General features: G+C 30.9%; 1 protein-coding gene across 1 annotated transcript in view; it reads right to left on the bottom strand.

Annotated features, from left to right (window-relative positions):
• Positions 1-16,986, bottom strand: part of LOC129962700 (uncharacterized) — a 451,475-nt gene that overhangs the window by 214,539 nt on the left and 219,950 nt on the right. Inside the window, exon 5 of the mRNA XM_056076631.1 lies at positions 3,638-3,998. Within this exon, the coding sequence (XP_055932606.1) occupies positions 3,638-3,998 (361 nt within the window). The remainder of the gene's footprint in view (positions 1-3,637; positions 3,999-16,986) is intronic.

Below are 16,986 nucleotides of genomic sequence, written 5' to 3'. Positions count from 1 at the left end.
CTTTTCCCAAAGTTTCATACCGTACAAGGACTGGATGTTTCACTTTGATAAGACCTTTCTCAATGACTGCTGCACTTCTGTCTCTGATAGTGACTTTCATCTGAAACCAGAAATGACCAAGGAAATTCCTCTCTTCGCGTGCTATCTCGCGTTTCTTTGAAAGGAAGGAGTAAATGAACTAGACGATCACATTCTTTTTATTTATTTTTTTAATTCGCTCTTCTTAGATATATAAGAGAGAAACTTCGGAATTGCAAATGAACAATATTGTTGATGATTTGGAATGTACTAAAATTTTAAGCAATTCCTGAAATTCTGTTTAAATTCTAAAGAGTGCACTATTGGTGTCCTTAAAGGTTCTCGTACTGGATCTCGTGTTCTCTGATTAATGGTAACTAATGAGACACTGAATGGTTCGATTTCGAAGAGAAAACTTTGTTCAAGTATGTACTAATGATATAGTTATACGGATGAAAACCTCCTCATCATATGATTTCTAAAATCAGGATCATTTAATTCAAATTTTAGAAATTTGGTCCCCGGGAAACTACCTGAATTTTAGGAGGAAAACCTTACATTTTTCTTATGTCTTTTTCTTAATGAAAATGAAATCTTTTTCGAAATGAAAATTTCAAGTCATGTTCTCCTGTTGATATTAAGATTTCGTGACAAAATGCAATGTCACGGGTTCCGATAGATTATGAAATTTTATTGTAAAGAATATATTAAACCATGGAAAATATCGATAAACAAAGGGACTTTTACTGTTTCAAATTGGAAAGTTTCATAATATGAATATAGTATAAATGAATCTACACAAAGTCATAGAGTTCGATGCACCTTTCCTTTTTTTAACAAACAAGTAAGAAATTGGACCTGAAATATTTAATTTGGCGACTATTATACTTCCATTGCGAAGGCAGTTGCAATCAGGAAATAAGAGCGAATACATTATAACTAAAAAGATAAAAGATGCCAAAATTATTTAAGATTTCAAGTAAGTTTCTATGTCTTTTGTTTTCGATAAACTACTATAAATCACAATTTCAATAAATCGTGAATACTTCTTTCATAAGGCCAGTACCGAAAGGGCTCAAGGAACTTTTGCTCTACCGAATTCTCACTGGCCATATGTCAGACCAAATTTTTATTAAAGATTGCAAGTAGTTTTTATTAAAGATTAGTAGGAAACAATTCTACACAGATTACTGGAGAATGCCAATCTTAGAATTATCAATATGAACTGTAGTTGGAAGGAAATGGGTCGGAAAACCTTATCAAAATTATCATGGAACTGTAAACTTTATTCATTGTCCAAATTGGACTATTAACTAATGAACTGGGCGATGTTCTCTCAGCAATAAAGCACCGATATTGTCACGCCTTTCTTGCGTACTCTATCATTTTACATTCACTTTTTAAAATCTCTGTTATTTTTCCTATATACAGGGTGTTTATAAAGTCCCGGACCCATTTTGATGTTTAATAACTCATAAAATAATAAAGATATAAACACACTTATGACATTTATTGATGGAATAACTCATATATTTTCCTTTTCAGGTTTGAATATTTTTACTTTTGTAAATATCGTCTGCGCGTGTGGTTAATTTCAGATAATTTCATTTTCCAGTCTAAATATCTGTACTATTCTAAATATTGTCTGCTTATTAATTGCATTTTTCTCTCTTTTGTTTTTGTCAACTATTGCAATGTTATGTTTACTTTTGACGTGTTTGTTCTATGTAGTACTTTCGTATGTGATGTTTTATTCGAGCGGATATTAAGGAAAATGCATACACCACAAGAGAAAGCACAGATTTTATGGTGGTTCATAGAAATCAAATCGATAGTGCAAGCACAGAGAAATTTCAGAAGAATTTACCAAAAAGATCCTCCATCCAAAAACAGCATCTTGCTGTGGAAAAAGAATTTTCTAGAAATTGGAAGTATCGAAGATAAGAAACGTTCCAGACGTCCTTGCACAAGTGATTTTGATGTTGAGCGTGTCAGAGAGACATTTTTACACAATCCTAGAATATCTGTGAGATCAGCGGCAACAGAATTGGATATGCCAATTTCGACGGTGTACAAGGTTATTAAGAAAAAATTAAGACTGCATGCATACAAAGTTCAAATTGTTCAAGTTTTGGAACCGAACGATAGACCTAGGAGGATGGCCTTTGCAACAGATATGCTAAGGAGGATAGAAGATGCTGCTGATTTTCTGAAGAGCATAATGTTCTCTGATGAAGAATCCTTTCATGTTTCTGGCATTGTTAATCGCCATAAAGTGCACAAATGGCTCTGTGGATGCCGACATGCTTGTCGCTACCTGGCTTGAAATTGACTATCGACTTGATATTCTCCGTGCGACGAAGGGGGCACACGTGGAAGTTCATTGACAAGGGTCATGAAACTTTTTGAGTCTATTTAACCATTTATGTTATTAATTTAAATCTATCTTTATTATTTTATGAGTTATTAAACATCAAAATGGGTCCGGGACTTTATAAACACCCTGTATTTTCTATTTTTACTCTTTGATTCTCTATTTTTCTCTATTCGCGTCTTTAGGCGACTACCGGTTTATCTCATTGGCTTTTGTTGACCTGTAGTTTTCTTTAGTTCTTTTCCACTGTGTGTGCTGCTTCGCGGTGGCCCAGCTTGTTTCGTTTGGCTTCGATTTTATTATTCAAATCTTTGTTATTCAAATACCGAGATTCAAATTCACATTATTAAATACGAGTAGCTTTATTTTATTACATTTTGTAGATCGTTCAATAACTTCTATTGATTTTCTATTTATGTGGTTCTTTGTTTACTTCCGTAGCCATCAATTTTTTTTTGTTTACCTCTGACCATCCTATAGCCTTCCCAACCGACCCTTCAGGAATTTTTTAGTCACAGAGATAAGAGCTCCGATGAAGAGTCGAAGACTGAAATTAACTTGATATTATTTATATTATCTTATTTTGCATTTTATTCAATTTGTTATAATGTTAGCTGCCTGCTCTAATGAATGAAAGCAGCATTGAGAATAATATTATGATTAAAACTAAGAATTACTCCATTTGATATTTAACTACTGAAATGGAAGAGAATTTTGATGCCATCCTTCAGCCTGTTTTACGAGCCATAGTTTTGAAAATTTAAGTTAAAACAAAGGTGGATGAAGTCTAATGCTTGGAACGCATCAAATTGGATGTGATATTTATCATCAATATATTCTGAAATAGATCTGTTCTTTCTGAGAGATTAGTGTGCGTGAAAGTTACTTAATATTTTATTTTTTAACACGAAATTCGTGGCACTCTTTTTTTCTCCACAACCCAGTAGACTTTCAGACCTGCACGACTTTCACTTTCACCGTGAAAATAATATTCGATCATTTTTTTCTTTACAATCCCTCCTATTTTACGTTTTCAGCCATTCATTTCCAGTATTGGGTAACTTGTCCGCCGCGTAATGCTAGAAAATAATCACGTATGTGATGGAGATGTCTTTTATTTTGATAAATTAAAAATGAGCAGATTCCTGACAACGTCTCTTTTGACATGGAGAGGGAAGAATCTTTAAAATTTCGTATAACGGTGTTCATTCAAAATATATATTATATTCTGTTCAATATCATTACCTCCTGGCGTCAGTAGGAAGGCTGGTTTCTCCGGCTTGGTGGAAGCAGTGATCGACAAATCCAGCAACCTCTGCATGCTGTCGAAGTTGAAGTACCCGATGGACAGACCTTCGTTCCTCTTGGTGGAAGTATCTACCGTTTCAGCTGAGGAGTGCGTGATTGTGGGCACCCCAGAGTAAGAGTCGTCGTCGTTGTCAAACGAATCCGGTGCAGACTGAGTGTTCTTGCGAACGAATCCTCGCTTTCTACGATCGCTGTTTCTTCTGGAAGGGGAAGAACTGGGTGCCGCGGGCGGTGTTTGTGGAGAGGCGTCACTAGGAGGTGTTTCAGTCCTCGATGAAGGTGCGCTGCTGCAATTTACCTGCATAAAACAGAATTAAATGAGCAGAGTAAAGTTATAAAGGGTCTTATAAATTTAAGAAAATGAGATGATCAATGCCAATTTAAGAAAAAACAATGGCTCACAAAAATGAGTGCACGTCACTCACCTCTTCTTCTAGAACCTTAAAAGCATAATACAAGAGTTACCATATGTGCCAGCTCATTTGCCAAATGGACTGACTTCGTGAAACAGAATGAAGAAACGTGATAAAATAATTTGTTTTTCTAAAATTCCACTTAAAATATAAATTTATATAAGCATTGTAGAGTGCAACATTGAAAATAAGTTTTATTCCATTTAAAATAAAAATTTATATAAGCTTTATATAAATTTAGTAACTTTCAATCAAGGTATCATAAAATGTATAAAATAGCATATTTTCGTAATTATCATTATTATTATAAAAAAAAGTTTGGCTTGACTCAATAAGTTAATTGATTTGACAAGTGAAAAAGTAATAACATCGAATTCACTCTTCAAAAGAAAGTCGTAACTAAAGAATCATCATTTTCCGCATCCAAGTAATTACTTCTATGTAATCTCATCTATCTGAATAAGGGAATATAACTTTTCATTTTAAAAAAACAACAACATTTATTTAAAGAAACAGTTAACATTAAAAAAAAAACAGTTAAAAAACAGTTTCAAAATTTTATCACACTTACAAGATACTAGTCAACACACGCACACACTGCGTCATTGACTGGAATGCAATGCGGCTTAAGTTGGCCCAATTAATAAGAGTATAGAGTTAAAAAAATTGGATTATGAATTTTTTTTTTTCGATTGACAGTAAAATTTTTTTCATCAAATGGTCTTGATCCTCACTACTGGAAAAGTGCATTATGGATATGAAAGATTAAGAGTATATAAGATGCTTTGGCAATACAAAAAAAAAGCCGAGTTAATCGATTTGGTGTGAGAATGGCTCATATAATAAAATACATTCACTCTATAATCAAAAGTATTTTGACATTTTAAGCAGAATTTTTTTTTTTTTTTCGAATTTTTATGTCGAAAGTTAAGCTTCGATGATGTAAAAGATGTACTTGAACTCAAAATTTATTCTCAGAAAATAATTGGAGATATTCTACCAGAAGATGATAAAGGAAAAAAGGATTGGGAATTACTCTATTTCATAGAAAGCTGAAGATGATTTGCAATTTTCATCAGTACATTTATTTACTGCTCGCAACATTTATTACAATTTCGTAAAAATAGTCTATATATTCGGGAAGATTATATGTTTTTTCCACACATGTTTCATTCTTACTGTGTGCAGAGTTTTCAGTAAATTATGCGAAACTTACAGAACGTGTGACAATAGGCTACCGAAACATTATATTAATATTCGAAATAAATGCATTGAATATTTGAGGAAATATTCAATGCATTTTTAATAAATGATAAATAAATAAATAATTTTTAATGAACATGCTTAAAAACATGGCATATTTTTTCTTTTATAATTTTGAAGAAGCTTCATTATCACTTGCTCACTATGAAGAGTTAAATGATGAAGATTTCTCCCCAAATTGCAGTTTGAACTTGAAATTTCAAGTACTGGTTAAAGAATTAGAATTTTGATAAATACCTCTGTATGCTTATACATTATGTACTTACTTTAAATTACAGATATATTTGACATCCTGAAGTTTATTACAATACTTGCGATGGAATTATTCACCATTAGAGCGCAACCCAACTTTATATGCCTTAGGAAAATTAATATCTTTATGTCCTGCAGAAATGCATTAATTATGAAGCTGCACCCTTTGTAGGTACTATTCTGTGAGAGAGGCTATCTACTAGGTTTTGAAATGTTTCCGTGAGATTTATTGAGTCTTTTAAAAGAAAACTGGTAAGCCATAAAATCCTGGGAGTTGGATCTACTTGGCATTAGATGTTTCAAATTATCCCGCAATCCAAAATCTTGCAGGCCACTCTAACTCCTCAGCATCTACTTCAGTAAACCAGATTTTAACAGAATAGAAGCCGAGATTGCAAAAAAAAAAAAATTACTACGAATACTCAGATTTTCTTCAGTATTTAAAGCTTTAGTATATTGTTTCACTAGTTTATTTTTTCTTTATTCTACAAGTTTCACTAGTTTATTTTTTCTTTATTCTACAAGTTTCACTTGATTTAATTGTAAACTTTCCCTATTGCTAGCAATGAAATATGTGAAAAAAATTGAATTGAAGAAATATTATATCATCCAAAATATAAACGTTATTTTTATACAAACACATATAAATATTGCTCATAGCAAGTAAAACCAATGAAGGAAAAAAAAAATTCAGCTTTCTATTAAAAAAAAAGTTAAGCATAGATCATTTTCTTTTTCATCATTGTATGATTCATTCTCTAAGTGCTCTTGAGAACGAATACTCACTGAAATATCTAAATTCAAGCAAATTCTTTGAAGTTTGTCCATTTTTTGAAGAGAAATTTTAGTGCATGAAGCTGAAAAAGAAAATGAAGAATGTATACATCAAAAGAAGCGGAAGGGGAAAAAATCAACGAAAATTGAACTCGATTAAAGAAGAAAAGTTCGAAAAATCCTAAACGAGTACGAAAACATTCATCCGTTTCAGAAAGGAAAATTTAATGCAAATGCCTCGAATTCGCAATGTATTTATTTAATTACATACCACATTATAAAGCTGCGGGTCTTAACAATTATATTTATAATATTTTTATTACTTTAGAATTCAGATGTTTTTCGAGTGAAAATGAAATTTCAGTAGAGGTCTAAAACCAAAACAGTTATAGGTGTTTCGAAATTTGGTACTGAAACAATTGAACAAGGTAAATATCTTCATGAAATTGCGAAAAAAAAAATACAATGTTGTGCCAGATGCATTCAAAATGTAATAAAGAAGTACAGGATGTCCATAAAAGAACTCTGGGGTTTTGATGCACACATTTTTTAATCAATCATAAAATTAGGTTAATTTTATATATATGCACTCAAAGGTTAATTTATAAAGATTTTTACTATTTAGTTGATTCAATAGGTGCCCCATTCGTGACACGGCACACATCCAAACGATATTCAACCTCTTTCCATGTCCTGGCCAGTATGTCTCGAGTGATGTTTGTCACGCAAGTGATTATCCTTTCCCTGAGATGGTTTACTTCCTGAATTTTCTCAGCGTAAACAAGATTCTTGGAAGCCAAGAAATACGCCCTGCTCTTCCCATCCACTCGTTGCCGAATCGGGTATCCAATGCTTCCCGTACAGGCAAATTGATGTGAGATAGTGCTCCGTCTTGCTGAAAGTAGACAGGACCCTTCTCTGCTTGAATATCAACCAACTGAGGGAAAACATACTCCTCTAAAATTTTACAATAGATATCTTCATTTTATGGAATTTTCCACAAAAATGAAGGGTTTGCATAATTTTTGTTTGGTTATGAAGAAGGCCGCACCAAACATTCATTTCCAGTGAGTCACGTTGATGTTCCACGAAATCATGAGGCTGCTGCGAGCCCCAAATTCTACAATTGTGTCAGTTCACAGAACCGCTTACATAAAAGGTGACATGATCGATAAAAGTCACATTTAAAAAAAATCGTTAATAGTATCTATTATGTTTCGTTTAGTGACAACAAACACTAATCTCTTCTTCTTGTCTTTCGGTTTGATTTCGTGTACAGCTTGTACTACCTGTACTACCGCAGTTAAACGGAGCCTTTTGTGAACTAACTTATGAACAGTTGATTTGGGTATGCCCGACTAAAGGAAGAATCGACGATTTTTTCGGATTTCGTTGACATGAAGTACGGATTCTGTTGACATTCTCTTCAGACACTCTTGCCCTACCAAACGACTTTTGTGACAGCACCCTTCTCGTTACTTTAGCCATTGAGAATGCTTTGACCTTAGGTGCATTACCACCATACTCATGCCGAAGGTACCTCTGTACTGCTCGTTTCAGTACTCTGAGATGACCACTTTTTGACGATTCTATCGCATTAAGGGGAGAGACGCGGAAGGATGAGCGCATTTCCAGAATTCTTCGTCATTCTTTGACCTTGATTTTCGCTCTATTAGATACTTTTTTGATCTATTTTTTTTTCACGTGTATGTGAGTATCGTGTCGTTTCTTACCGCATTGTTCTAAATCAATCCGCGAATAATCCGAGTTTATTTTATTGTTAAATGTAAACAGCCTCTCCTTTCATCTTTCCGCTCACCTCTATTTTGAAGAATTAAACCCATTCTAACGCATGCGCAAAAGCGCGGAGGGTTTTAGAATCCGTTGTCAAACAATACAGTGGTAACATATCCAGCTCTTATAAGCGCAGATAACACTCCGTTTTTTTCAACTAGTGTTGAAAAAACATTCTGAAACTGGTGTGAATAAAATTTGATGAGTTACTGATTTTTTCAAAATTAACTGATCTGAACCAAACTCATACCGTTTACTCGATCTGATTTTTTTTTTTTAAATCGCGGAGTTCTTTTATGGACACCCTGTATAAGAAGTTGGCTGAAATGAGAGTAATAAATATACATTTTTCTCAAACTTATACGAAGAGAAAAATTATTTGTCATGTATCCCAAGGAAATCTGCATCATCTTTTTCAGAAACTAAATAAAAAAGGAATGTTTCTCATAAAGGAGCATTATAAAAGTTTTACTTCATTGATTCCCCTTTAACACCTACATTCCTTGTATTCAAAAACAAAAGGACTGTCTGAATTTTACGAGAATGTATGAAAACCTGGCGAAAGAACAATCACCTGCGGAGATTGTAAGTTTAATGGCCTAGGAAGGAAATTTAATTCTGAATTTGAATCAAATTTTATTTTGTACAGATATAAATTGTTGTGATATGAAATGTGAAACATTATTAAACCTCCTCTCGCCATCACTACAGCTTATTTTTGTTAAAAATTCCATATCTCATGTTGGATAATCCATTCAAAGCACAATATTACTAGCAAAGAGCAATTAAAAATACTTCTGTCAGAGGAAGAGAAGAAAATGCCCAACATTCATTCTTATTAACTCCTTGCTACGTCATTCTATTTTACATGCAACAATATATCCAACAGAATATTTAGAAATGCTTTTTTCATAAATATTATTCTTAATAACACTATTCTTTCATTCGTTTTCCTCTCAAAATCTTCACTGATTTCAAATTCTGAATTGAAGGCTTGAAAATCAGAAATTATCGATAAGGTATTATTCATTTCAATTAAATTAAATATCATTCAAAAAGTATTAAAAAAAGATAGGGCTGTTTAATAAGTCCAGTTGTTATTTTATATAACAAACAAATTAGAAAATCAGCTGAAAAGATAATGAAGAAAAAAATTTTTTTTATCACCAACAAGAATAATTGGAATTTTTCGTAAATAATTTTATACACAGAAGTGGCATCAGTTTCATTACAGTTCATTCAAAAACTAAAAGATTCAATTCATATTATCAAAATAAAATTCATGAATAAATTTAACAAAATATCTCATTTATAAAATTTAATAGAAAGAAGTTCAAAATTTTCATTTTGTCTATTGTTTATCTGTTTCCTGTGTGTGCTAAGATGCAGAAGATAAGAGATGATTTCGTTTCTTTGCTAGCTAAAATAATCGTTTTGAAGAAATTAAATTTATTGATATTCCAAAGAAATGTACATACTTTTCAAGAAAAGCAAATGCATTCCATATAAATGAAGTATCTATCTAAATATATATTAATAATCAATATAAAAAATACTGCTAAAATATTTATTTCGAAAAGCAACACTTTAAAGTTTATGAAAGGTTTAAAAAAATGAAAGGAAAACTGTTTCTGAATGAAAAATGTTATGTTTGAAAGTTTCCATTTTAATGAAATAGATACAATATTTGGAATGGCATTTGGGTTCATTTTTATTTTCTAGAATTAAATCACTTGTGAAATGGCAGCATTACAGTGGTTTAGATAAAACAATCAAATAAATAGATGGAATGTTTTAATATAATTTTAAAAAACTGAAACCTAATCCTGTGATCATTGCGATATTTTTCCTGAAATGATTCGATATTAAATAAAATTATTATACAAAGACTGTTTACAGCAGATCATTAGCATTCAATCAAAACTTTTATCATGTATTTTTACAGTTAATACTAAATGTAAAAGAATCTGTGCATCATTAAATATGAAAAAATGAAATTTACAAGACTGATAAGAAACTCGATTTCAGAAAACGAGTTAAATTCTCAGGATGAAGGAATCTTTGATATTCAAAATATGTTGCACTTATTTATTTTATGCTACAATACAAATACTCGTGAAGTGAAAGAAAAAACTTTTGATTTTATGAAAAAATCAGGTCATTACGATTACTAACGAAGGTTTAATGGCTCCATCAAATCACTCTACATTCCTAACAAGAATGCTCTAAAAATGAAATTCTTCGTATTTATAGACGCAGATGACATCAGAAATGCTAAACTAAACAACTAACACAACATTCAACTAAAAATAACTTAAGGAAGTTTTCGACTAGGTCTTTTTAAATTCTTGTTATGAATTCAATTTTATACAATCAGGAAGAATTCAATATGTTCCACATCAGAGCGATGGAATATACACCACTTTAAACTTAGTGGTAGAAAGAATGGATATCAATAAGTTTATTCCCAAGTTTTCCTTTCAACTTTGCAACAACAGAGAGCCCAAAACTGATGAAGTCATTTCCCTCTTTCACTTCGAGATGGATATTTAATTTTCCTCGATAGCAGAGATAAATTCGCAACTTATCTTTGAAAAGGATCTCGAATCTTTACAAAAAGAGTCCATTCTTTTAAAAGGGAGGCAGCCTCCAGATTCTATCGCACGTCCTTAAAGGTAACATGAATAAATGATTGTTAACATGCTAAGAACATTTTTTACTCTATCATTATCATCTTTTCTGCCTCTGGTATATGAGACTGAAAATATTTTTATGACAAGGAATTAAAAAATGGCGTTTAAATCATTTGTTATGAAAGATAGTACATTTTCTGACAAATAAAACAAAATACTCGCTCTTGACGATTATGATGCTTGATGAATCATCTAAAGGAAATCGATTGCACATTTAATTAATATAATGAATATGTTCTAATTATTATCAATTGCATTTCTTCTCGTATTTCATGAAGAATGAAAATTTTGTCAACTTTATTTAAAACTAATCTAATAGCACATTCTCCATCATATAAATTAAATAATCTTATTGGTGACTTCAAAGAGTTAATAGTCACGATGAAAAAAAAATTGAGAACCGGTTTAATTTAATAGCGATTTTTATAAATTTGTGTTCTTGTAATTTTAATAATGAGTTAAAAACTTCCGTCTTCAGATCTCACAACCGATTCCTCTATAAAAGTATAGCCTATTCTGATAAATTAAATAATTAATACCAATGATGAAAATTGTAAAATCATTATAAAATAATTGAGAATGTAAATTTTAATATGTTTAATCGAAATTTTGTTAGCTGAAAATATTTATTTGTTGTGACACTAATATATAATTGTGATTAATAAATCTACTTTTATCAATTTTGTTTTCTGATTAATTTTTGATATTAAAAGAGTCGATGGTGAAAATTATTTATTTGATGTATTTTTGATATGAAGAAGAAGGTTTTAAGCAAATAATCTTAATTTAACAATTCATGCTTATAATCTTGAAATGAAAACAAAAACGAAAAATTAAAAACTTTATTTTTAAAAAAAAAAAATTTTTTTTTTTAAAAGCCTTCGAAATAAAGTCAATCGTCCTGCCGCTGAATTTATTATATGAAGAACATTATTCCGTCCTCCCTCAGGTAAAAATGAACTATCTCAAAACTGTAGTTTGGAGATAATTTTAATTTAAAATTTTGAATAGTTGTGAAAAATAGTAAAAATTATTTTACAGATTTCTTATTCCTTCAGTTGCTCTACGGATGATTTGATTGCTGAATTGTTGGGAATTCTATTCATATTCAGTAACCAGTCAAAACCTTTTTCTGAATCTAATGACTTTACCGCCTAAAATGCTAACTGCTACTGTCAACTCTTTTGAATCAGAAATAATTATTTAAATGAAAGAATTTGTTTGTTGCTGTGTTTTGGTTTATTTTTATAAATGCAAATTAGCAAAGTTAACATAGAAAAATATATCATTCATTAAAATTTATATTGATATCGTAAACTATTACATTGCATTACATATTTTTTAAAAGTTGGATTTAGCATACATCAAATAACTTTTTTTATCATTATAACTAACAACCCTTGCAAAGCAGATATTTATTTTAACGACACTTTTATTATATTTTTAAACAAAATAAATTTAATTTCCTAGATCTTTTTTTTTGTTTTTTTATCCGGATTACCTGAACTTACCAGGGATTTGCACCAGGAATGCAACTCTTGTGGTATTGCTTCTTTTTTAACTAACCGAATCAGATTGCTGTACCTCTGTCCAGAGATTGGAAACAAGAGGATTCCTTAGAAATTTCCAACCGTAGGCAATGATTTTAGATTATTCTCTGGATGGCCGTGTTAAAGAAATAAGAATCCTTAATGTTTATTCTCAAAGCAAAAGTATTTGAATTTCAGCCAATTGACTTTTTATTTTTATTCTTTATAAGTATGCGATAAATATTTAAAAACGTCAAGGAAATCACTGGACTTAGGATCCCACTTCTTAGCTGTTCCAGCTTTCTTGAGAATTCTCATCCGGTTACGTAGGAAATATATTCTTATGTTATTCGGCTGCAAAATTCTGCTGTTATTCACATTCTGTCATGGAAAGCCTAGATTTCAGAATTATTTTTTTTGAATAAATTTCTGAATCATACACATAAAAAAAAAGTACTGCCATCGTGTACATTTTAATCACCAGCATCTTGTTCCGTTAATAGAATGTTCCATAGAATGGCGTTAGAGTTCCTAACCCCGAATGCACTTTGAAATTAAGATCTAGTCACGAATAAAAATCAGAAAGAATTAAATATGTAATATATGAAAGAATAATAATAATATTCCAAAAGAATTTAATAATTCAATAACTCCAAATTCCCTCGCATCCCTCTTCACTACATTGCAAGCTGGGTTTAATCATTTTGCTACCAAAATTCATTTTCAAGGGCCATCGAGAGTAATTATCACACCGCTGCAAGTAACGCCCTTAAGGACTCTTATACATCTGTTGTAAACCTGCTATTTTTGGTGATTTTTTTACCTGGTGATTAGGGATTGCAATACCGGTATACCGGGATACCGAATACCGGTATTTTGAGCCATTTGTACAATTTCGTAATACCGGTATTCACAAGTTTAAATACCGGTTTTTCGGTATTTACTAGAAATTTTTAAAATTGTTTCCAATATATATTCCGGTATCGCGAACATAGCAATATAGTATACGCTTTTGTTTTTATGTCTCCCTAACGGGCGAAATTAATTAGCTAATTAATGGCTAAGTTAATTGCATAAATCTAAATTAGCGAAACATGGATTATCCCTGAAAGAAGATGTTGTATCCATAACGACTGATGGAGCAACAATTATGAAAAAAGTTGGAAAATGGATTGGTGCAAATCAGCAGTTGTGCTATGCACATGGAATTCAATTAGGAGTAATAGATGTATAATACCAAAAATTTAAAGAACAGAAGAATCCAAATACTGTGGATATAGAAACTTCGGAACTCAACTTAGAAAAGAGTAAGAGTGAGAGTGATATTGACAATGAAGATAATGACAATGTAATTGTTGAAGAAGATATTGCTAATGAGGATGAAATATGAACCTATCAAGAATTGTTTCCTATAATTTATAAAGTTCGAAAAAATGTTAAAATATTTAAACGTTCCCCTATAAAAAGGATATATTACTAAAATATATACTAACTGAAAATAAAACAGAATATATGTTAATATTAGATTCTAAAACAACAGTTTACTCCTAATGATGGAACGATTTTTGAAACTGAGAAATCCAATCCAAAAAGCAATAATCGACTTAAACCGATAAATTAATTTTTCAGATAGTGAATTCGACTTAATATCCAGAAATATATCAGCTCTATTTCCAATAAAACTGACTATTGAGGCATTATGTCGGAGAGATTCTAATTTATTAACAGCTAATGCAACAATAAATTTCATGTTGCAGTCACTGAAAGAACAGCACACATCACTATTTAAAGAATTATATATTACATTGAAAAATCGCACAGAAGAAAGGCATACCGAAATAGAAAATGTCTTATGGTATTTAGATAATTCTAATAATTTTAAAAATGAAAATTAAAAGAGGAAAAGAAAATAACCAATTCAAATCTGATTAAGTTAGAGTAAAGTTTCTTAAAAATTTTTTCCCACAAACCTATCCACATTCAGAATTCGGTTTAATGATCGAAGATTATGATGTCACTACTGTCGATAGTGAAAAGGAATTGTCTCTTGAACAAAAATTAGAATTAGGGATAAATAAAATTTCAACGAACCAAAATACAATACAGAAATCAGCTATAGCCAAAACCATCCGACGGGAAATCGATTAATTTGAAGATGAGGGATTTAGAGGTAAGTAAGTACTTGGAAAAAGTATATAACGCATTGCTAACAGTACCACCAATTAACGTAGATGCCGAAAGAGCGTTTTCGACAGCTGGTAATTTTTACACAAAATTACTTTTCAGACTTAATGATAGTAGAATTGATGCATTATGTTTTTTATGATCCCATTTCAAAAATTTGTAATAGTACCACAGACTGAATAGTGATATTTACACTTTTTTTGTGATTTAAATAAATAAGATGTTTCTATACTTTTTTGTGATTATATACAGTTATAATTTATAAGTTACAGATTATTTTTTGTGATATTTACACTCTCTAACAAAACAAAAAAAGAAACACCTGTGTTTTCTTCCTTTTCCTAAAATTTCTAATACCGGTATTAAAACCGGTATCCCGGTATTAAGATTTAAGAAATACCGAATACCGGTATTGAAATTTTGGTCCGGTATTGCAATCCCTACTGGTGATGTAAGTGCCAATAGGACTTGGTGGAATATTGGTATCTCTGTTTTCCAGTAACGCAAGCTCACAGGAGTTAGAAAATTTTATCAGAGTGTGGGGCATTAAATGGAGATGAAGAAAAGGTGTATTTCTCAAAATCGGAATTTTTGGACTTTTACCTGAAGGGCGATGTTTGACTATTCTCCTTAGTTCTATATTTTGTGAAGTTTGTATTGTAAAACAGTTCTGTCTTAGTAAAAATCAGAGAATTCCAAAGGACTTCATGCTGCGCAAATATTTTGACTACAGCTTTAAGAGAACATGTATATGCTTCGATATTGCTTATCCTAAGCATTCATAATGCTCATGAAAGATGGATTGCACCGCTGATATCATTTTAACAATGAAAGAATGAAAAAATTTGATTAGATATTTTTTTCAGATTTCATTTTATTGTAGCTGACCGATAGAAATGAAACGAATGAATAAGTTGAACAATATATCGAATGAAAGGGTTGCACCTCTATTTAACTGCTTAAAGTTCAACGAAATGAGTCCACTCTATTATCTTATATACTACATTCGATTGCCAAATAAAACGCAAACGACTTCCATAGAAATGCGCGCGCATTCAGAAAAGAGAAAGAAAAGCGCATGAATTGCTGCGAATTGCCGTAGATTTCACAACGAACGTAAATTATTTGCAACTCAACTGCATTTAAACGTCCATTTATTAGAAAATTATGACTTTCTCCTGGCTTACAAGATGTCAATGAAATTGTGGCTGAAGATTCTAATTGAGTGAATGCGAAACTTTTGCGCAAGAGCCATGGTGTTGTGTAATGGCAATTGTGTGTATTGGATTTCATTAGGATTGAGATGCATTTTTCTGTGAATAAAAACCGGTGGTCCTAATAAATTCATTTTATTTATTTCGAATTCTTTTTCTTTAATTGGAGAAAAATGTCATCGCACCAATCTCAAATAAACAACCAGTATTTTATCCGATTGATGAATTTAGCAGATGTTAACAAAGGGTTTGAAATGTTTAATACGAAGATAACTTATTGATTAAATAGTTACGATAGTTTAAGGATAGTTTAGTTATGTTTGTAATCATGTTGTGTAATGGCAATTTAGAGACCCGTACTATTTATTGTTACAAATTATGCTTCGACGCTCTCTCGCACACAAAGCATAGAAAGGAAATTGCCCAGCCTCAAGATCTTTCAGTCTTTTATAAGTCTGAAAAGCTATTTTCAGAATTATTTTCCGTTGTGAATATTATAATTTGGAAACAAATATAGGAATAAAATTTAGAAAAATGTATTCGTTCATCGTTCTTTTTCTAATTGATATTCTGTGAGAGAAAAAAAAAATCATCATTTATAAAAAAAATACATTATCTTCAATTTAAAAAGATGTATTTCGGAAGACTTCGGATCTTTTGCATATAACCGCTTAAAACGGAGTGAAAATGATTAAATTTTCAGCAAAACTCTTTTTTTAATAAAATCATATTTTTCAAAAAAAAAAAAAAAAAAAGAAAGTATATATAGTTTTAAAAGTTTTACCAAGATTTTCAACTGTACGACATAAAAGTTAGTGGAATTTTAAAATTCTCTTAAAATTAAAAAAAAATCTTTAATTAAATTCTTTTAAAATCTAACTATTAATCTATTATAGTTAATTCTATAATAGCTATCAAATATGACATCTAACTTTATTAAGCTATTTTAACTTTCGTCTTCCCGTTTTGCATACTTTCTTTAAAATTTGAAAAGCTCTTATTTAAAGATTTTCTATTTGCTTAATAATTTTTTAAAGAAATATATTTTACATCGTTGCTTCCTTCCGTTAACCGGCTATCGCACTTTGGATATCCTACCAAACTTTTCAAAGCAATAAAAATGTCGTAATGCGTTTTGTCCTTGTAAAAGCACTGTACCAGTCAGCATAT

Source organism: Argiope bruennichi, chromosome 3 (genome assembly GCF_947563725.1).
Source record: "Argiope bruennichi chromosome 3, qqArgBrue1.1, whole genome shotgun sequence".
In the NCBI taxonomy this organism is placed as follows: Eukaryota; Metazoa; Arthropoda; class Arachnida; order Araneae; family Araneidae; genus Argiope; species Argiope bruennichi.
Note: the sequence above shows the minus strand (reverse complement) of the source record. Positions and strands in the feature narration are given on the sequence as shown.